Source organism: Musa acuminata, chromosome BXJ3-7 (assembly GCF_036884655.1).
Source record: "Musa acuminata AAA Group cultivar baxijiao chromosome BXJ3-7, Cavendish_Baxijiao_AAA, whole genome shotgun sequence".
NCBI lineage: Eukaryota > Viridiplantae > Streptophyta > Magnoliopsida > Zingiberales > Musaceae > Musa > Musa acuminata.
This window is the reverse complement of record NC_088355.1, coordinates 8,810,073-8,830,389: the sequence shown is the minus strand read 5'-3', so window position 1 is coordinate 8,830,389 and position 20,317 is coordinate 8,810,073. Positions and strand designations below refer to the sequence as shown.

The following is a 20,317-nucleotide window of genomic DNA, read 5'->3' as shown; positions in this document are numbered from 1 at the left end:
AAAAATAAGATATTAAATATAATTAATTATAAAAAATATATATATAATTAGTTCGAAAACATGTGATCCATAATAGAATAGAAAATATCTTCCGATCCCATGCTGAGGAGGCTCTCCAATGATACAACGTAAGAAGCCTCTTAGCATCTTCCAGAACCTGTCTTTATAAGTATCATTGCACCCCGACAATGGCAACATCAAAAACCGAAGGGGAAAGGATAGAGACATAAATGAACTCAACCCCTATTATAGAGCTCACCAAAGTCTATCACTTGTTAACTATGTAGAAGAACAACACCTTAATGCCCTTCTTTGTTTTATTTTGTAGGGTCAATCTCGTTCCAGTACATTAATTTAATCGATTCTATCTCTCTCACCGTTGATGGACGACGTTCATGTGACCACGTAATCATGGAGTCACAGAAATAATGAAACATATATGTTTTTATTATTTTCTAATTTATATGTTAAAGAATGGAACACATTTTCATTGTCACCAAATAATAATTGTGAAGTTGCAGAAAGAATCAAACATATGTTTGTTCTGATCCTTTTCCAATTGGTATGTTATGAAAGAATGGAACACATTTTCGTGATCGTCACATATAATTTATAATAAAAATACCAACAAATTGTACTAATAAAGATAGGAAGTTATTTATTTTTTTCTCTTTTTTTCTTGGGAAAAAATGGGTAGCATCATAGCTCGTTCCTTATAGTTGAGGTACTACGGTCAACATACAATGTTGACCAGAATATATACATTACATAAAAGAATACATTTGTAAAAGTTTTTATTATATTTATTCATAAAAAATAAAGAATATTTTTGTATTAAAAAATTCATAATGTTATATTTTTAAGTAATAATGCTCCCATAATTGATTTTTATCTATGGGTGTTTTTTTTATCGAACAAAAATATCTCTTCATCGTCAATCAGTTGCCCATCTCGAGGGTCATTATCTATCATAGGTGTTATGGCCTCCATCTCTTGCTCTCACCATGAGCAATATCACCTCTCCTTATCACTATCGTCCATATCATCATTTCCTACTTTCCAATATCGTTATCATCATCCCGCTTTCCTTACAATCACCCCATCTTCTAGTATCATCATTGCCCCACCATTTCTTGCTTATGACATAGTCTCATTCTTCTTATCATTACTATGCCTTTCAATATTATTGCTTACCCTGATCCGACACCTCTCTCACCTTCTAGCATCATCGTCATCCTACCCTTTCTCATCAGGGGCAATAAATACATCCTCCTCCCTATCACTACCTAGCCCATCCGATTTACTCACGAGGCTTTCAACTATAACCTCAACATTGCTCGTATTATCTTATGTTGTTTCCCCTCCTTCATTATTTGCTCACATCGTCATCTATCATTGAACGATCATCGGAGGAAGCTGGTTAATCATAGTGACGACAAAAGTTGTCGCTCGGGATGAAAGGTGGAGGAGTATTTTTGTCTAATCAATAAAAAAAAGTTTTTAGGTAAAAATTAATTATAGGGGTTTTTCAAGATAAAATGCCAAAAAACATTAATTCGGAAAAAAATCACTCTATACATACGAGTATACGACTGAATACCATTAAAAACACGGTCAAGAAAATAAATCAGAGAACAGTGCACGCCCAATTCCACTACCCACCTGCAATTTTAGCATCATCTCTCTTTCTCCTCTTCCTCGGCGCCTCTACCCATCCAATTGTCCTCTATTTAAACACCATACTGGTCTCCTCTCCGGCACACAAGGCGCCATGGAAGAAGAGGCTACTATAGATCCGTCGCTCCTCGAGGCCGCCTCCGCCTCGGCCTCCGCCAAGGCCGCCGGCGACCCCAACCACGGCTGGCAGAAGGTCACCTACTCCAAGCGCCAGCGCAGGCCCCAGCCTCCGCCCGCTAACGACCGCTCCAACGAAGTCCCTGATCGCTCCCATGTCTTCGCTTCCCTCGAGCAGAAGGCCCTCGAGCGTCGGCGCGCCATTGAGTCTGCCTCCACCGTGACGGAAGCTACCGCCGCCAGATCGACGCCCGCCACAGCCGCCTCCGACGTCGGGGACGATGATAGCGGCGCAGAGGCCCCTCCTGGGGCACACGAGAAGGGGACGGAAGCCGCCAAGAAGGTGAAGCAGAAGAAGCCCAAGGTCACCGTCGCCGAGGCCGCGGCCAACATCGATGCAGAAGATCTTGGTGTGTTCCTTGTCGAAATCTCGGTGAGAATCCAGACTCTTTAGGTTTCCTGGATTTTAGTGATCGGAATTTTAATTAGCCTTTACCAATTTTTTTGGCGATTTTATCCTTTCAGGCTTCCTACGAGTCGCAACAGAATATTCAGCTGATGCGGTTTGCGGATTACTTTGCCCGCTCATTTGCTTCCGTGAGCGCATCACAGTTCCCCTGGGTTAAGATGTTCAAGGAATCTCCTGTTAACAAGATTGCTGATGTGAGTTTGGTCTGCCTCTTCTGGGATTAATTTCTCAGTATTAATATATTTTTTAGAATATAGTGTCCTCAAAATTCGTTCTTCTTAAAGGTGATTTTATCTGACATTACTTGATTTGGTTCATAATCTGCTCAATTACTGATGAAAGAATATGTGAATTTGGTCTGCCTCTTCTGGGATTAATTTCTCAGTATTAATATTTCTTTTAGAATATAGTGTCCTCAAAATTCGTTCTTCTTAAAGGTGATTTTATCTGACATTACTTGATTTGGTTCATAATCTGCTCAATTACTGATGAAAGAATATGATGAGTAGATGATTTAAAATGATAACGTGCATAACTATCAATAATCTTTGAAATATATATTGTCAATGATATGCTACTGCAAGTAGGATTAGATTGTTACACCTATGTTTTCTTATGCAATTGGCTGATCATCTTTCTTATTTTGGTTATACCTATGTGCTCTTATTTTCTGTCAACACCCATGTCCTTTTCTTATGCCCCTGCAAATTTGTGCTCTTAGTTTTTAGTTTTGCTACATGCAGTACAGCTTTTTAGCTGAGCGTAATAACATAGTTGCTTAATTTTTTGAGGAGCAAACATGATTCTGTTGTAAACCAAAGCCTTCTTCTATCATTTTACTTAAAGTTGATGTTGGTCTTTTGTTTCCTTTTCTTTTCAATAGATGAGTATAACCCTATGTTTAGCATTCCCATCCTTGCTTTACATCAAGGATTGCAATTTCGGTCTGTACTAATATACCGAGCCCTATTTAGTACGGTATGTACCGAGGCGTATCGATGGTATGTCGGGTCATACCGACGATATGCCCAAAATCATTAAAAAAATTCAAAAAATATTAAAAAGTTATATTATGATTTTTAAGTTAAAAGTAAATATAAATTTAGTATAATTCTAGCAAAAATAATGTAAATTAGGAAAAAATAGTGACACATGTCTCTTTTGAGTTTTGAGGAGTAGTTTTATGGTACGTTCCAGATTCTCTTTCTGTTAATGTTGAATTATCTATGAAGAAATTATTTAAATTGTTAGATTATTTTTTATACAATGAAACTTTAAGATTCATATGAATCAAGTAATCAATCGATGGATATACTTGGTTTTGCTACACAAAAGAACGACGGGACACCACGGGCGATGGATCGGGGTCCTCGATCCTATGCACAATAAAAGAGCACTCTAATAGGCGTAAAAGATATTTAATTGACTTGATATGGATCAAATTCTGATATCATCGTAATTAAATATACTAATCATAGTATTAACCAAGGTATGCAGTTTTGAATAATACCGTTCGTACCGGTCCATCAACTGATCGGTACACCGACCGCTCGTTACCGGACGAAATATATATGTATATCTATATATATATACATATGTATATCTATATATATATACATATGTATATCTATATATATATACATATGTATATATATATATATATATACATACATATATGTATATATACATACATATGTATATTAACCAAGGTATACAGTTTTGAATAATACCGTTCGTACCGGTCCATCAACTGATCGGTACACCGACCGCTCGTTACCGGACGAAATATATATATATATATACATATGTATATGTATATATATATACATATGTATATGTATATATATATACATATGTATATGTATATATACATACATATATATAAATATACATATAAACGAGGCGACGTTGCCCTCCTGTCATGGACAAACTTCTAAACAGGATATTTGATGTAAGGCTTATATATGTCCGTGCCTTTTGGTATGTTCATACTTTGACTAGCATGTAGAGAGACAGCCGAAGGCTTAATAGTCCCATTTTAGTTCGGTCTGTAATGGATCATTTTACCCTTTATTGTGCAACTGTTCAGAGCTTGTAAAGTCTGTTTGTAATTTGCATTGTTTATGAAGTGTTTTCGGAGATGTTTGCTTGTGGATCCCGAGTGAGGCGTTTTCTCTATCCTGTTCTCTCTTTTGGGGTCCTAAAGGACCATGGGAGGCTTCGGGGAGGCTGACCTTTGCGGACGGACACGCAAGGGTGCCGCACGACTTAGACAAAACCAGCTAAGTCCGTGACACTGCGTGGGAGAAGAAAAAGGTGACATCATCTTTTATAAAAAAAAATATATATATATATTATATATATATACACAACCCTTTGCGCAAGAGGCACCACGAGAACAAATAAGCTTGGAAGAATGCGGAGCGCACGAAGGTTGGGATGGCTGAGTTTGAGCTACGGCTCAACGTTGACAACTATACTTGATGGTGCTCAAGGCAAGCGAGGTGCTTGGTAAAGGATGAGACCATCCAAGGTGAAATGAGTTTCTCAGCGACCGAAAGAGTTGTGCAAAGCTCACAGAGGTGAGGGGAATTGCTAACTCAAAGAATTCGGTACTCATGCGGACGATGGAATGTTCGCGGCCATCCCAAGGCGATCGAAACTCGGCGCCATGGAGCATTGAAACTTTCTCTTCGGCATGTGAAGGATACGTCCGTAGGAGGCTGAAGTGTGCAACGAGTTCAGCATGTTGCTAGGCCTTGAGTGGTGCAGCGGGGGTTGTATTGACGTGGAGTCGCAATCTAGCAAGTGTGTTTGCAGGAGGCAGAACAATGATGCACAGTTTGTTCAGCAGATCGGAGTAGTCCAAGGGGATGGTGGTCTCCGAAACGAAGAGAGATGTTGCTCCAATGGGACAGTTATCCAGGAGGGATAAGTCTCGGCTCTCCAGAGGGAGAATCATGTGGGACGGACCTCACATGTTGAGGAGGAGTACCTCAACAAACAATAACTCCACGAAGCTCAATGGACTGAGCAAGCGGTGAGGAGTCGTCGTATGATCTCGTTCGAGAGAATGCATTGGTGGATGCATTGCGAGATCAAGTGGGGGAGCGACCCAAAGCAACACAAATAAAGGCACACTTGGAGTCGATATGGAGATCGGACTCAAGGGAGGGCTGACCCGTGAATGGTGGGCGCGAGGGCCACTATCAACTCAATGCAAAAACGAGGAGCGGAGCAACTTGGGTGTAACTTGCGGAGTACCCAAGCCGCATGAAGGGAGCCAATATAGAAGATGGAACATGGAGCGGAGGCATAGTGCTTTCCTTGGACAGAGGTCAAGGACATGAACTCTTGCAGAGGCAAGAGCAAGATCATGTTGTTCCATGGGTCATTCATTCTGACGGAGCGGACTCATCTTGCATGGTGCCAAAGACGAAGGGAGCTTCTGGGCACATGCACCTTGTCTCGGAGGAGCATTTGATGGAGGAACTAAGGCGACTCAATTTGTGGAGGCGAAGTTGGGTTCAGAAGGCCTTAGCACAGGGCAAGAGGACGCAGAGACGGGTACTCTTGAAGAATATGCCACAGTGTTGTCATTCAAGTTGCTATAAAGGAAGCGGTACGCAACGAAGATTGTGCTAGTAGGGGTAGAGGCCCAGGATCCAGACAATGGTGCACTAATTGCAACGAAGTCGGGGGACTTCGGGAGTTACTAGGCGACGGACTGTCCTAGAGCGGTGCTTCATCTAGGTGTGACCCAAGAGTGGGTGGATGAAGGTCGATTGTCAAAGGAGCGAACAAAATCGAAGGTGAAAAAGACCCTGCGATGTATTGGCAGAGGCCACACATGAAGGGTTCACAATTCAAGTTCATCCCACAAGGATCAGAATGTAATAGAGATGTCACCAGGAGGCGACATGGTGCAGCGGATCGTGGTGGAACAGTTCGTGGCAATGCGATACACACAATCTAGTCCCGTGAGGGACTAGATCATACGAAGGTATGATCGGGAGCCACTGGAAGCTCCACTTCGGTGAACAATACGACGACAAGAAGGGCTATGGATTCAAGGAGTGAAGGCCATGGTACCGCAGAGGCGGGTTTTCTGTGCGTGCATCGAATTTTGCATCGGATGAAAACCTTGGTCATCAGCATATGGGGGCTGTGTTCCACCAAGGGAAAAATTCGAATGCAAGTACCAGTGAGTCCCATGGGAGGGACTTGATCATACAGAGGTATGATCGAAGCAGCTGGAGAGTTGGACTGCTCCAGAGCTCATATTCGCTTAAGGGAGCCCGACAAGTTAGAGGACAAGGTCGAGTAAGCGAACGTTGCTACCAAGGAAGCTAAGGAGAACAGAATCGGTGCAAACCCTACAACGTGATGGCAGAGGCCATGCATGAGAGTTGCAGTCTGTCTTTCCATCGACCAAAGGGAGCTGCTTGGAGAACACAGAGGTGTTGAAGCAGGGGGTCGAAAGGGGCGAGGAAGCGACGACGAGTCCAGAGGGACTTAGCTACCCAAAATCAAGCATCAGTTAGAATGGAGGTGGATTCGGAGGAGTACCACAGAGGCATATCTACTGATTGTGAAGAAAAGGGATGTAGATGCGAGGCGACGGATAGTAGTGCCATGGGCATGGCAGCGCCATGGTACCGCAGAGGCGGGACTTCCGTGAAAGTTATTGATCCCTTGCTCTTATGGAGGGAGAGCGCTTGGTCGTGAAAGGGGCCGAGGAGGTGGAGCATGCAGAGGCAAACTCCAAGTACCGAGACAAGGCTGAAGGGCAGAGGCCAAGGAACTTCGTAAGACCGGTGTCAATGAGTTTCTCATCAAGATAGCCGAAAGTGAAGGACTTCGGGTCATGCAAGAGTGCACGACCAAGGAACGAAGTAGGCAGCACGCGGTACTGTACCTTCGCTACTCAGGGGAGTAGGCGGCAAGGTTGATGGAGAAGATGGTACAATCCCAGAGGCGACTAAATCTATTAGAGAATTACTCCAAGTTGGGGTGAAAACTTCCTGCATTCCAGAAGTTCGATGGCATTGAGAAGGTGAATCACAGTAGCTAACTCAACGCAAGGAGTGCAAACACTTCAAGTGCTTCAGAAGTGTGAGCAAAGAGCAGGCGAAGGCCAGTAACCAGCTCGATGCATGGAGTACAACCTCGAGGAGGCGGGCGAAGTCAAGTAACCTTTACCTTCTCAACTCTTAAGAGAATGGGCGAAACCGAGTACCCCAATTCTCTTATCTATCCAGCAGAGGAGCTTTGCATATGTTCAAAGACCCTTCGAAGATAATGGAAGACAATAGTTGTCAAATCCTCACCAACGGTGATTAGTGTTACTGAGAGTAGATTGTCCGCTTCATTTCCCAACGAAATGCCGATCGAAAGCGGAAGTGATACGAACATACTTGGATGTGACAACTAAGTGAAAGAAGAGTCAATGAGCAAATTTTGTGGAGGAAGGACCCAAAACTTCAGAAGTTTGTGAGACGATGCTCGTTAAAGCTCCAACAAGCATCCACCCAGTTCAAGCAGCATGAGGCATTTGAGAGACTGACACAGTAAGGATGGTCTTTTCCTTCATCTGGAGGATTCGCAGGAACCAACAGGGATCAACACAACTCAGCCAACCCCACACTAGAGTCAAAGTCATTGGCGAGTTGAAGCAGGATGGCGGATCAAAGGTTCGACTACTCAAAAACAGCAGCGGAGAGCAGCTGGGAGCCAAGAGACGCATTGCAGCTGGAGCAGAAGATTGAAGACATAGCAAAGGTGAGGAGTTGCAGTGTCGACAAAGGCTTCGACGAGGACGTCGAAGGAATAAGTGGGGGAGAATGTCACGGACAAACTTCTAAACAGGATGTTTGATGTAATGCTAATGTATATCCGTGTCTTTTGATATGTTCATACTTCGACTAGCATGTAGAGGGACAGCCGAAGGCTTAATAGTCCCATTTTAGTTCGGTCTATAATGGATCATTTTACCCTTTATTGTGCAACTGTTCAGAGCTTGTAAAGTATGTTTGTAATTTGCATTGTTTATGAAGTGTTTTCGGAGATGTTTGCTTGTGGATCCCGAGTGAGGCGTTTTCTCTATCCTGTTCTCTCTTTTGGGGGTCCTAAAGGACCATGGGAGGCTTCGGGGAGGCTGACCTTTGCGGACGGACACGCAAGGGTGCCGCACGACTTAGACAAAACCAGCTAAGTCCGTGACACTGCGTGGGAGAAGAAAAAGGTGACATCATCTTTTATAAAAAAAATAATATAATATTATATATATATACACATATATATACACACACATATATATATATATATACACATACACATATATATATATATATATACACATACACACACATATATATATATATATATATATATATATATATACCGAGCGGTATACCGTTCGGTATACCGCTCGGTATACAGTATCATACCGTACCGAGCGAATGTCGAAACTCTAATACGGTACGATATTTCAATCCTTGGTATTATCATAGTTAATTAAACCCTAATTAGTTCTTTCACCGTTATAAATATGTCAAACACCCTAATAGGTATTAAAGACATTGAATTGACCTAATATCGATTTTTTGATTAAATCATTATTAAAACCACTAATAATAGTATTAAAAAACTTAATTAAACTCTAATTAACTTTATTTTACTATTGTAAATGTGTCAAAAACCCTAAGAAGCATTAAATATATAATTTTGATCCCATATAGGTCAAATTACAATGAAATCATCATTAGATACACTAATCACACCATTAACATAGTTAATTACTCACTAATTATTTCTTTTTTATCACTATAAATATGTCAAATACTCTAATAGACATTAAGTACATTTAATTGACCCAACATGGGTCAAATTTCAATATCGTCGTAATTAAATACACTAATCACAGTATTAACATAGTTAATTAATTCCTAATTAATATTCTTTCATCGCTATAAACATGTCAAACACCCTAATAGGTATTAAAGACAGTTAATTGACCCAATATCGATCAAATTTTGATTGAATTATCATTAAAACTACTTATCACAACATTAAAAAACTTAATTAAAACCTAATTAAACCTATTATACCATCACAAACATATGTTCCAATCTTTAATATGCATAAAATATAAAAAATTGATCTATTAAGTATCTAATTTGGAAAAAAGAATAATATTAAGCACACTAATCACAACATTAAAGACCTTAATTACTCCATAATTAATACTATTCTATCATAAAAACATACATATTAGACATTAAGTCATATACCACATAGAATAGAACAGGTTTAATCATCTTATAAATCAATAAAATTCTAGAAAGAAAATGCATACATCTTAATTAAAGTGCTCTTCTTCTTAATCCCCTCAAATTAACCTTCTAAATTTGATCCAATCCACAAATCATAGCTTTATTGAGTTTAGGAGAATGAAAATGTGAGAATAATAGAGATATGAGTGAAAAAAGTTTGAGAGATTGAGAGATTGAAATGGGTTGAAAGAGAGGGAGGAAAGGATTTAGAAACCCTTTTCTATGCCTCAAACAATCAAATTGACCATTTGAAATAGAACAATCTCAGCCTTTGATTGATAATGGTCAAAATTCGACTGTTATCGACTGGTACAAGTTGGTAATGATCGGATCTCGTCTGTTACTGCTTGATACATGTTGGTAATAGTCGGATTTTGATCGTTACCGCCTAATACAAGTCGGTAATGGTTGAAATCCGAGCGTATCGATCGGTACAAGTCGATAATGGTTAGATTTTGATCGTCATTGCTCGGTACAAACTCTGTATCGTCCGATACGGGGTCAAGTGACTGGTATCGCCCGATAGAGGGCGGTCCGCATACTAGTATACTATCAGACCAGTATGTACCGCCCATACTAGGTGGTATGCATCGGTATAACAAACCCTGCTTTACATGATTTCTTTTTTCACCAGAACATTACTTGATAACCGTGTTTTAATCCAGTGTGTGATATTCATTTATTTAATTCTCAGGAGACTTGGAATTCTAGGAACTTTTGATCGGTGGTCTCCAAAACTAGCCTTCAATTGTGACATTGCACGCATGTTATTCGTTTTAAGTTATGCTTCGTAACTATATATACAGTTTGATGCAATAATGGAACACCTTAGAAATTTCCATGTTACTTTAGGTGTTACACCAAGTTGGTTTCACTAATTTTTTGTCTGCTCTTCTTGTATTAGATGTATGGTCATTTTAATCCATGAGTAAAATCTAAAAGTGGTTGGTTATCTGGAACAGGTTCCACTGTGCCATGTATCTGACTCTATTTATAAGATCTCAGCTGACTGGATTGCTGAGAAATCCCCCGAATGCGTGGGTGACTTTATTTTGTGGTGTTTGGATGGCATCATTTCTGACATGGCAAGTCAACAAGCAACCGTTAAGGGATCAAAGAGACATGTACCACAGGCTCCTTCAAAAGCTCAGGTAACATTCAGCTACATGTTTTACCATCTTTTTTTTTCTTGCACGTAAAGTTTTCCTGGTAGAATGTGTGAGCGAAAAAGTTGCTCTATGAATATAGTTCTTTTGCAAAATAATTCACACAGAATGCAAAATAATCTATCGAGGAGATTTTGTTTTGATTTCAGTCCATCATGCAAATTAGAATCTTCAACACTTTCTTGATATTCATGTTTAACTTTGTTCCAAAATTTTTTAGTTAGAATGCTTAGGAATATCTTCATTTTTTGTTTTCTCTCACTTTTGTTTTCACTATCACCGTCTCTCATCGGTAGAGTCAATGCCACATCAAGAGACTGCTAGCAAGTGCCTTTCTCTCCCTCCCTTTATATTTTCTTTGTTACTTTTTCTCCATGTATTTCCTTCTTTCTCTTCTACCCTGCTCTAAACTATTCTATCTTGTCTTGCCCTCTCTCTGGTGTGGTGGCCTGTGTTTATCAGTTAGGAGGCTGCCACAATGACCAAGGGCTGCACTTGCAACATGCTGGTGTCAGCAGTGTCATTGGCCAGTTGCAGCAACATAGATGTCATATGCAAAGTTCCATAACAAATAAATATAATTGAAATAAGCATATATAATAAATAATAATCACAATGAGTAAATGTTCTCAACATAGCATAGGCCTTTATAGTAAGCCTCACCATGTACATGATGAAAATCAAGAGTGATGCTGCTATGCCACACTTTGGCATGAGTTGCTGACAGGAAATGTACATATGGTGGTAGGTTGTAGACTATGGGGCAGTGTGCCTTTGGATGTATGTCACATCCAGAAATCATGCCTAAAGTTGGGCACCAAGTTGTGTCATGCAGCATCTCTAGAAGAACAGTGGGAAGATCCCTATGGTTCTGAGTATTGTAAGCCACCTATTTTATCAAATTGTCTGACCTTGATAATCTAAACCTTTATAATTTAGCAACCCACCCCAGAGCCCTTATTGTATTTTCTGGACTTCACTTTTACAATCAGTTGGAGAATTGAAGTCCAGAGGTGCAGAATTGCAATGCTTGGACTAAAGATTTATAAAAGGGCATTGAGACGGTCACGAGGTCATCCTATATCGCGAGTCAGATGCAAAGACCATTGAGTGTGCTCAAGCCCACAGCTCACAAAGGGGTCATTTTTCATATTGGTGGGGAAAATAAGCAACTTGTGAAAGATGGGATCAAACCCCACAAGGGTAGAGATATTCTATCATCCAAGATGAGGGATGTTTGCCATTTTTTTTTATAAAAAATGGCAGGTAGGGGTTGAAAATCGAGTGCAGGTACCACTGGACTCAGTGTCGATCCGTAAACTTGATTTAAGAGGATTTACTTTTGTTATTCATGCACAACTTTTACAAAGTCACCACACTGAATCACTGACGTTTGTTTGGTTAGGGCTGTTGGTTTTGGGTTTAAGTTGACCAGATTAAAACCATCAATATAAGGGATGAAAAATTATCGTGTTCATGAGTTACCAAATGAATTGTGCACATTTTTTGTGTAGGAGTTTTTGAGAGAGCACGAGGCTCTGTTTTCTCCCCCACTTAGTTGACGAGTCTTATTTTCTATTATAGTCATCATACATGACATAGCCATCTGCAGGTTGCAATATTTGTTGTTCTGGCAATGGCCTTAAGACGGAAGCCTGATATACTAATTAGCCTTTTGCCAAAAATAAGGGACAATCCCAAATATCAAGGGCAAGAGAAACTCCCAATTATAGTGTGGGCCATTGCTCAGGTAATGTTACCACTGTCTCTTCTTTGCTGTTTGAGTTAAGGAAGCAACAATTTAGCAGGAGTATTGCTGTTTTGCTGATTGATATCCTCTTTTTGTAGTCTTCTCAGGGTGACACAGTTATTGGAATGTATCTATGGGCACATTACCTATTACCTATGGTTTGTGGAAAATCTAGTGTGAATCCACAATCAAGGGACTTGGTTTTGCAATTGGTTGAAAGGTTTGCTGCGTGGCAGAGTTAGCCTGGTAAAGAAAATATGGTGTTTTTTCTGCTAAAATCTAGAATTTTGGTTGTGTTATTTGCAGACTTCTTTCAGGACCAAAAGCTCGACCTATTTTACTCAATGGTGCTGTCAGAAAGGGAGAACGTCTAATTCCTCCTGTTGCACTTGATTTGCTTATGCGCAATGCATTTCCTGCTTCAACCGCTCGTGTCAAGGTGTGTGTTCCTTTTTTATTGAATAGTGCCATCATCTTCGACAATTGAGACTAGCATTATTCCTGGAACAGGCTACTGAGAGGTTTGAGGCCATATATCCTACTTTGAAGGAACTGGCTCTTGCTGGTTCTCCTGGGACCAAAACCACAAAACAAGCATCACAGCAGCTCTTGCCTCTTACAATCCAGGCAATCCAAGAAAGTATGCCTGATAAATAAATGTGCTGTTCATATATTCTGTCTGGTCCTTTTTGGTTCATATATTCTGTTTGATACTTTTGGGTCTGGTAATAGTTGTACTTATGAATGTCACCTAATTATAGGTAATTCAGAGTTAGCAAAAGAAGCAACGGATATATTCATCTGGTGTTTGATACAAAATGCTGAATGTTACAGGCAGTGGGTGAGCGGTTCTGAGACAACTTGGAACCTTTCCTGTTTCTCTTTTATAATTGGAACACCTAATCTAATTGCTTTATTTGATGTATGTTGAAATTTGGATATCAGGAAAAACTTCACCTGGAGAATGTTGATGCAAGTGTTGCTGTTCTTAGGAAGCTGACGAATGAATGGAAGGATTACGCAGCCAAAATCTCCTTGGGTACCCTTAGGGTGACAATCAATCACTTAAGGGTTAAGGTACATAACTTTGTCATTGGTTTGATTTCTTTTAGTTGGATCAGAGACTATATTTTCTGCTAGATAAATGATCAATTTTGGGTGTTGAAATTGGCTATCATGGACTTGCTAATATTTAAATATGCTTAGATATTAGAATTTGGGATATGTCCTCAATAAATTGATTAAAGGTCCTTTATTCTGTTATACAGAACGAAGAGGCCCTATCTGGGGATGTGAGCATCAGCAAACAAGCATCCATCAAAGATGCGGACAAGTACTGCAAGGTCGTCTTGAGAAAGTCAGCAAGTCGCTCTTGTTTTACAAAGTTTGGTGTTGTGCTCATGCTTATGATTGCAATTTGCTTTTCTCTCTTCCCAAATATGAAATTATTGGCATGGAAGAAACTCAATTCGGTGTTTCAGTTCCAATGACATCCGAAACAAATCTCTAGCTTAACCTTTATCAACTGAAAAGAGTAGAGTAGGAGTTTTAGAAAGATGTTATTCTCTCTCAGTGGTTCTCGTATGCCATTTATTTTCTTGAAAATGATGTTACTGAAAAATATTGTTGAGATAAGGAGTGTTTCTTGGATCATTTTGGAATGTTTTAGGTAAACTGAAATGGTAGAAGCATGACTTTGTGGTGTAATTTATTGACCTTGCTAGACATTATGACAGTCTATATTTGATGGTTTTCTTCTACTTCCAGTTGCAGCCGCTTACCTCGTCTTGGTGGAATGGTGAGTGTTGAAACTATTCAGTGCTTAATTGTTCTTATCTCTTATGCCTTCCCTAATTCTTTCACCATTTGGTTTTCTATAGGGTCCTTATTCCTAACCCACTATCCTATTGTGAATTCTTTTTGACTGCCCTAATTACGGCTTGGGTTGCTTCACAAGGAATGCTGAGCGTCGATCAGATGCCCAGTGATCTACAGTGAGGTTATTCGTCTTGCTTCTCCGACTGAATGCATCAAATAAACTGCTAAAGCGGCTTCTTTTTTCTTCTTCTGAGTCTGTTTTTTTTTTTTATGGTACGAATGGGGGTGTTATAGCTTTCTCGCTCACTCTCTTGGGTACTTGTTGGCAGTCGTAAATAAGGCAGACGATAATACCGTTCGACTGCCAACTCACGAGCACAGCACGACTTGTTAGTGGTCAATGATCTGGCAGTGGACCATTGATGCTGGGAATAGCAGTGGCTGGACCAGTGATCGGGCGAGTCACATTCTATCGTCCCCGGGCCGCCTGCCAGTGGAGCGGCTCCATGTAAACTAACCAAGTGGTCGATTACCGAGCCCAACGAGTCGTTGGGTGCCGATTGCGTCTCCGCCATGGCCAGTCAGTCGTCTCTTTCTTCTGCCAGTGCTCGCTCCACTTCTCCCGACCCGAGTGTGGTTTCTGAGTCGTCATCAATCAAAAGGGCGAGGAACACAATAGGAAAGCCTCCCTCGCTATCTCCCTCACATGATGTTTTTCGCTTATTTAAGCTGGCCCAGGAGATGAGATGGGGAGGTCCCTCATCGTGCTACTGCTCTTTCCGTTGCTCTCCATAGGAAATGACCCCTCTCCTCTGCTGCCCCTGTAGCACCCTCGTCTCTCCCCGCCTGCCGTCGCCCTCTTGGGTACCATCGCATCCCTCTTCCTCCTTTCTTGTTGTTTCACATGAGTAATTCACCTGTCACGTAACTTTCCTTTCCTGAGATTTATGTAGCTGTTGGATTGAATTTGCCCCGATTTTTCATCCGTGTAGGCAACACTGCCGAGAATTTCTATCACCAGAGTGCAGAGATATGTTGGTTCAAGCATGAACAGTGATGCCCTCAAGGTTGTACCTCTCCGCAGCAAGCATCAACTTCACTGGAGTTTCATTGGAGGGTCGAGAATCCAACACGAGCCGAGGGGTTCAAGGATTGTTCGTCGTAAAAGAGGGTTTCGGCCGTCGGCTTCTTGTAATTCTCTCGCCCTCTTGACCTATTAATTTTTAATGGTTGTCGAGCTTAACCAGATGTGTGTACTTCGAAGCTGTGTGGCTTGGCTGACTGTGATTGACGGTATTCGTGAAATGTAGTGAATGAACATACCTTGGACTGCTCTAGAAGGATTATAGCAACAACATTTTGGAAAGAAGAACATCATTGTGGAACAGTAATAATAATTTATTATTTATTCTTTTGGTGCATGATGAACTTCTAGACGAAATGAATGGTCATAAGTTCTGTGAACTTCAGGAAACTAATTCTTGCATAAAGTCATGCCCTCATTTAGTTGATATTGAATCAGACAAATCTTACCATTTATGTAATATTGAATTTTCTTTTCAATATGCTACTCGCTATGTTTGCCTAATGCCATCTTTTTGACCTAATTTCTTCTTCTTTTGTTGATTGAATTGCTGTAATGGTAACATTGCATTGTGCAATTTTCACATAAATCTTAAGAAATATTTCTCACTTTCTTTTGTCTAATTAATATTGAAATTTTCACCTAATTTCTTCTTTTAATGATTGAATTGCTGTCACGATAACATTGCATTGTGCAATTTTCACATAAATCTTAAGAAATATTTCTCACACTTCTTTTGTCGCTTGATGATCTAATCTAACTCAAGCATGATTAGACACATTAATTGAAGTCAAGATGAATGCTATATAATTTGGTGTTATTAAATTTCATCTTATTCACAATTGTTGAATAGTTCATTGGTGCAGATGATGGCTACATGATACTAGAACATTTCTCCATTTTAACCATATTTTCGTTGATGTTCATTAGGATTTTGCCAAGCATGCATAATTTGAATATTTTATTGATTTATTTGAAACATTTTCCAAGTTTGTTTTTGGTTGAGCATGTGAGTGTAGAACATGTTTATGTATTGATGGCTTCTACGTTTTTGTTGCAACTCTCATATCCTGGTTACATATGATTTATTCTTTTCCAAGAATGTCACTAATCCAAAGTTACTGACTAATTTTTTGTACTTTTGTATTCTTTTTGTAAATGTTTGTAAGAAAATAATGTGTTTCCTAGTGGTCTTTAACTCAGGCTGAAGTCTCTTGCTAATTCTGTTCAAACTTACAGAATATAGTGATTTAAATCTCTGTGTAACAATGCTAGTAGGTACTATAGTTAATATGCCAAGTTGACTTGATTACATTCCAGATATCATTTATGCTAGATTTTAAAGTATCCTTCTAAAGAAATTCCTCGTGATAGGGCTTACAAGTTCACAGATTGCTAGCAATGCTTTCACTTGGGGCACGGTTGCTGTTCTTCCTTTCTACACTTTGATGGTACTGGCTCCTAAAGCTTCATTTGTAAGTACAGTTTTTGCAGAATTTGTAGTGAATAATACTTCAAATTGGTCAGTACATGAGCATGTTAGCATAAGTGCAAGCATAATAGCATCTGATGCCTATAATTTGTTTTTTGTTTTTTCAATATGACAATGTACAGACTAGAAGAACCATGGAGAGCAGTGTGCCATACATTGCCCTTGGAGTTCTATATGCATACCTTCTGTATCTGTCATGGACTCCTGACACATTTAGAATGATGTTTGCTAGTAAATACTGGCTGCCAGAGGTTTGCGCTTGGATTAAAGCTATGATGGTTAGTATTTTTCTATGTTCTGTGATCTAATATGTCTTATTGTAACGTCTTCAGTTAGCTGGAATAGCAAAAATGTTCACCAATGAATTGACGGTAGCTTCAGCATGGATTCACTTATTGGCTGTAGACCTTTTCGCTGCAAGGTCCTACCTCAAACCCTTATTCTCCTTTTTTGAGTTTTTTACTGCAGCGAAAGAAAATGATGTATTTCCGTGAAGCAAGCATTGGTTTCACAGGTTTTTATTTGGTCGAGCAATATTCCAAAATTTTACAAAATTTTACCAGAATTGATCGATAACAGTTGAATTGCTCATGAGTTTTACAATTTGTTCCTGAATACTTATGTATTATTTTGAAAAACTACGATACATTTTTCGGATAATTTTTCATTTTCAAATTATCTAGAACCATGTGTATTTGTTTATTTATTCACAACTTTCTACAATTGATTCCAGAATCAATTGAATATCTTTTAAGAAAATTAGCTTAATAGTGCTCTTGCTTCTCGTCAACTCTAATGACAGATCTGTGACCATGTTGTTCGGAGGTGAAACAACGTGATACCTTTGTGTCTTTCATATTTATCTGCGCCGTGTCATCCATGTGCTCCATATAACAATTATTATCTGTGCATTTGTTCAGGCAGGTATTCCACGACGGTTTAAAGAAAAATGTTGAGACCCGACACTCAGTTTCTTTGTGCCTACTCTTCTGTCCGATGGGAATTTTTTCTCATTGCCTCACCATGCTGCTTGCCCAGATGGCTAATCGGTCGCATTGATGCTTAATGGCAGAAAAGTGCCAGCTTGATCTCCAATTTTTTCTGCTTCTGAGAAAGAGAGAGAACAGAAACCAAGATAATCCTCTCCTGTCACATTCATTTAGGTCAAACTAACGCAATCAGATATAGTTGTTAGTTTTCTGTCATAGACTATGGTTGCATAGTCCATGTATCTCATTTAGAAAATATGGTCGAACAACAAAGTTTCATGGTGAAAATGTTTAATTTGAACTTCTTTATGAGCATGTTTGATCCAGTGCTTCTGCAAACTAATTCTTAGACTCCTGCTTCAGTGTCTGATATGTCAATATGGATCATCTAGTGAATATGTTTATCATCTGGTAAGCTTGTTCTAGTAAACAGCTATTTGTGCTGCAAGTTAAATCCTAGTTTGGATCTTATTTGACAGCAGCTATATTTTTCTCAGAGAAACTCTGGTGGAGCTCCTCCATTCTCATAAGATATCATCCTCAGCTTCAGAGATCAAAGGAACAGGTGATGTGTTCATCAAATTTTACTACATTTGTGTCCTGTGAGGTACATATTTAACCTCCTCTTTAAGTTCTATCTGAAACTTCTTATCCACACTTTCTTTTACATGGCTAATTAGCGCTAACATATCTTGCGAGGTCGAGCCATTGAAGTTGACGAAGAAATTTGCATGAGCGTTGGAGACCTTCGCACCTCCCACGGCGAAACCTTTGAGTCCTGCCAACTCAATCAGTCTTCCCGCCGACATTTCTGCACCCGAAGGGTTCCGAAACACCGATCCAGCACTACGTTCTCCGATCGGTTGAGTTCTTCTACGCCTACAGTTTGACATTTGGAACTGGTCCGGCTATAAGAGATGATAGACAACTGGGTCTTGGAACTGAGTTCTTCTTCTTACCTCTCCAGGAACGCCCTCTGACGCTCTGTTGCCGCGGTGCTGGGCGTCAATCGAAACGTGACCGCTACGATCGCAGCTAAATCCTTCATGTCTTGGAACGCAGACCAACGATACCCGAACGCCAGCTCCGACCTCCTCAGCACCTGCAACTCTCCGTCCATCGTCACGATCTCCACACTGTCCACCACGTCTCCCGTCTCCTGTCGCAGGATGATTGGATTAGGCTCGTTTCGGAAATGGGTCATTTCGTCGAACAACAGAGGTTCAAGAATCTCGATGAAGGGTCGATCACCTGGCAGTCGGCACCGGCATTCATGAACACGGCTCCGCCAACTGTTCCCGGAATGCCGCCGGCGAATTCAAGGCCTGAGAAACCCTCGGCGGAGCATCGCACTCCGAGCCGGTTGAAGGGGAACCCGCTTCCGACCCTGTAAACTCCCGGTTCTGTCACCTCGAGCTGGTCCACCCGGTTGAGCATGACGAAGCCGTCGAAGCCGCGGTCGTCGAAGAGGCAATTAGAGCCTCTGCCGAGGACCAGGAACGGAATGCACCTCTCCCTGCAGTACCTGCAAGAGGGGGAAAAGTGAGTTCTCGACGAGCCACCCACCGCCCTGCACACATCCTGTTCGATGAAATGTCCACTCACCGAACGGCGGCGACGAGCTGGGAAGCTCGCGAGGTTCGGAGGAAGTAGCGGCATGGGCCGCCGATGCCCCAGCTGCTGAGCTCCCTTAGGCACTTGCGATCGCAAAGGATGCAGTTCTCGATGAGTGGTTGGCCTTGTCGGTGACCGAGAACCACCAAAGATTGTGACTTCTTGCGGTGGGGAGACGGTTCTCCACCGGAGGGACAAGTGAGGAAATGGTGATGGTGGGAGACGGAAGAAGGGGTTGGAACGCGAGAAGAGCCACAGGGGTTGGTCTTAAAGGTGGGCGATGAGAAGGGAGACGCTAACGCCATGCTTCTCAACCTCTCGAATTGTCTTTGAAGCCTAATATCAAATAGTAGACCCAATAACTTGGGCTTTGGGCGCTCATCTATGATGCCAAGGATATCAAATGCCTTCATTTATACTTAGAATTCCGTGGTTTCAACAAGAAACCTACACACTCTGGTAGAGATTAAGTTTTCGTCGTTGCACTTTTGCTTCTTTTCCATAATGCAATCGAGCAGCGAATTGAGATACTTGGAATGCTCGGAGCAAAAACAATTGCCAGTGTTATATATAAATTGCACTGGTATCATAATCGAAGAGAGACTCCCAAATCTAAGGGTTTGATGCTGGGAGATCACTTTTATAAGATAACAAGGGGCAGCGTATCTTGGGGATTTGTTTAGCGTTGGACATGAAGGGGATAGCCGCCACCTACATGATGGTGGCTATGGAACAACTTTAACTTCATTTACTCACAAAGAGAACATATTCGGTTGTACTGAATTCATTTTGAGTTGTTTACGGAAC

At 40.7% G+C, this 20,317-nt stretch overlaps 3 protein-coding genes across 3 annotated transcripts; 2 read left to right on the top strand and 1 right to left on the bottom strand.

The window, feature by feature from the left end:
- The first annotated feature begins 1,629 nt into the window (after positions 1-1,629).
- LOC103991450 (uncharacterized) lies at positions 1,630-14,273 on the top strand. Its single transcript, XM_009410920.3, has 10 exons — positions 1,630-2,227; positions 2,320-2,457; positions 10,560-10,748; positions 12,376-12,513; positions 12,612-12,733; positions 12,820-12,952; positions 13,024-13,153; positions 13,275-13,354; positions 13,459-13,590; positions 13,782-14,273. Exons 1-10 carry the CDS (start codon positions 1,772-1,774, stop codon positions 14,001-14,003), a joined length of 1,740 nt encoding a protein of 579 aa, XP_009409195.2. The 5' UTR covers positions 1,630-1,771; the 3' UTR covers positions 14,004-14,273.
- A 153-nt stretch (positions 14,274-14,426) lies between these two features.
- Positions 14,427-18,205, top strand: LOC103991447 (protein MAO HUZI 4, chloroplastic). The gene is made up of 6 exons (XM_009410917.3): positions 14,427-15,195; positions 15,324-15,522; positions 16,790-16,890; positions 17,030-17,158; positions 17,240-17,328; positions 17,828-18,205. The coding sequence occupies exons 1-6, from the start codon at positions 15,130-15,132 to the stop codon at positions 17,964-17,966; spliced, it is 723 nt and encodes a 240-aa protein (XP_009409192.2). The 5' UTR covers positions 14,427-15,129; the 3' UTR covers positions 17,967-18,205.
- Positions 18,206-18,451: 246 nt separating this feature from the next.
- LOC103991449 (uncharacterized) lies at positions 18,452-19,923 on the bottom strand. The gene is made up of 4 exons (XM_009410919.3): positions 19,502-19,923; positions 19,148-19,421; positions 18,856-19,055; positions 18,452-18,775 (listed from the first exon to the last, which is right to left on the bottom strand). The coding sequence occupies exons 1-4, from the start codon at positions 19,921-19,923 to the stop codon at positions 18,484-18,486; spliced, it is 1,188 nt and encodes a 395-aa protein (XP_009409194.3). The 3' UTR covers positions 18,452-18,483.
- Positions 19,924-20,317: the final 394 nt, after the last annotated feature.

Excerpts from the sequence above, each read along its gene's own strand:
- LOC103991447 (XM_009410917.3), top strand. The coding sequence starts at position 15,130 with ATGACCCCTCTCCTCTGCTGCCCCTGTAGCACCCTCGTCTCTCCCCGC. Across the intron at positions 15,523-16,789 it reads GTTTCGGCCGTCGGCTTCTT|GGCTTACAAGTTCACAGATT; the intron begins GTAATTCTCTCG and ends TCCTCGTGATAG. Across the intron at positions 16,891-17,029 it reads TGGCTCCTAAAGCTTCATTT|ACTAGAAGAACCATGGAGAG; the intron begins GTAAGTACAGTT and ends GACAATGTACAG.
- LOC103991449 (XM_009410919.3), bottom strand. The coding sequence starts at position 19,923 with ATGAAGGCATTTGATATCCTTGGCATCATAGATGAGCGCCCAAAGCCC. Across the intron at positions 19,422-19,501 it reads CAGCTCGTCGCCGCCGTTCG|GTACTGCAGGGAGAGGTGCA; the intron begins GTGAGTGGACAT and ends CCCCTCTTGCAG. Across the intron at positions 19,056-19,147 it reads ATGCCGGTGCCGACTGCCAG|GAGACGGGAGACGTGGTGGA; the intron begins GTGATCGACCCT and ends ATCCTGCGACAG.
- LOC103991450 (XM_009410920.3), top strand. The coding sequence starts at position 1,772 with ATGGAAGAAGAGGCTACTATAGATCCGTCGCTCCTCGAGGCCGCCTCC. Across the intron at positions 2,458-10,559 it reads CTGTTAACAAGATTGCTGAT|GTTCCACTGTGCCATGTATC; the intron begins GTGAGTTTGGTC and ends TATCTGGAACAG. Across the intron at positions 12,953-13,023 it reads CTTCAACCGCTCGTGTCAAG|GCTACTGAGAGGTTTGAGGC; the intron begins GTGTGTGTTCCT and ends TTCCTGGAACAG.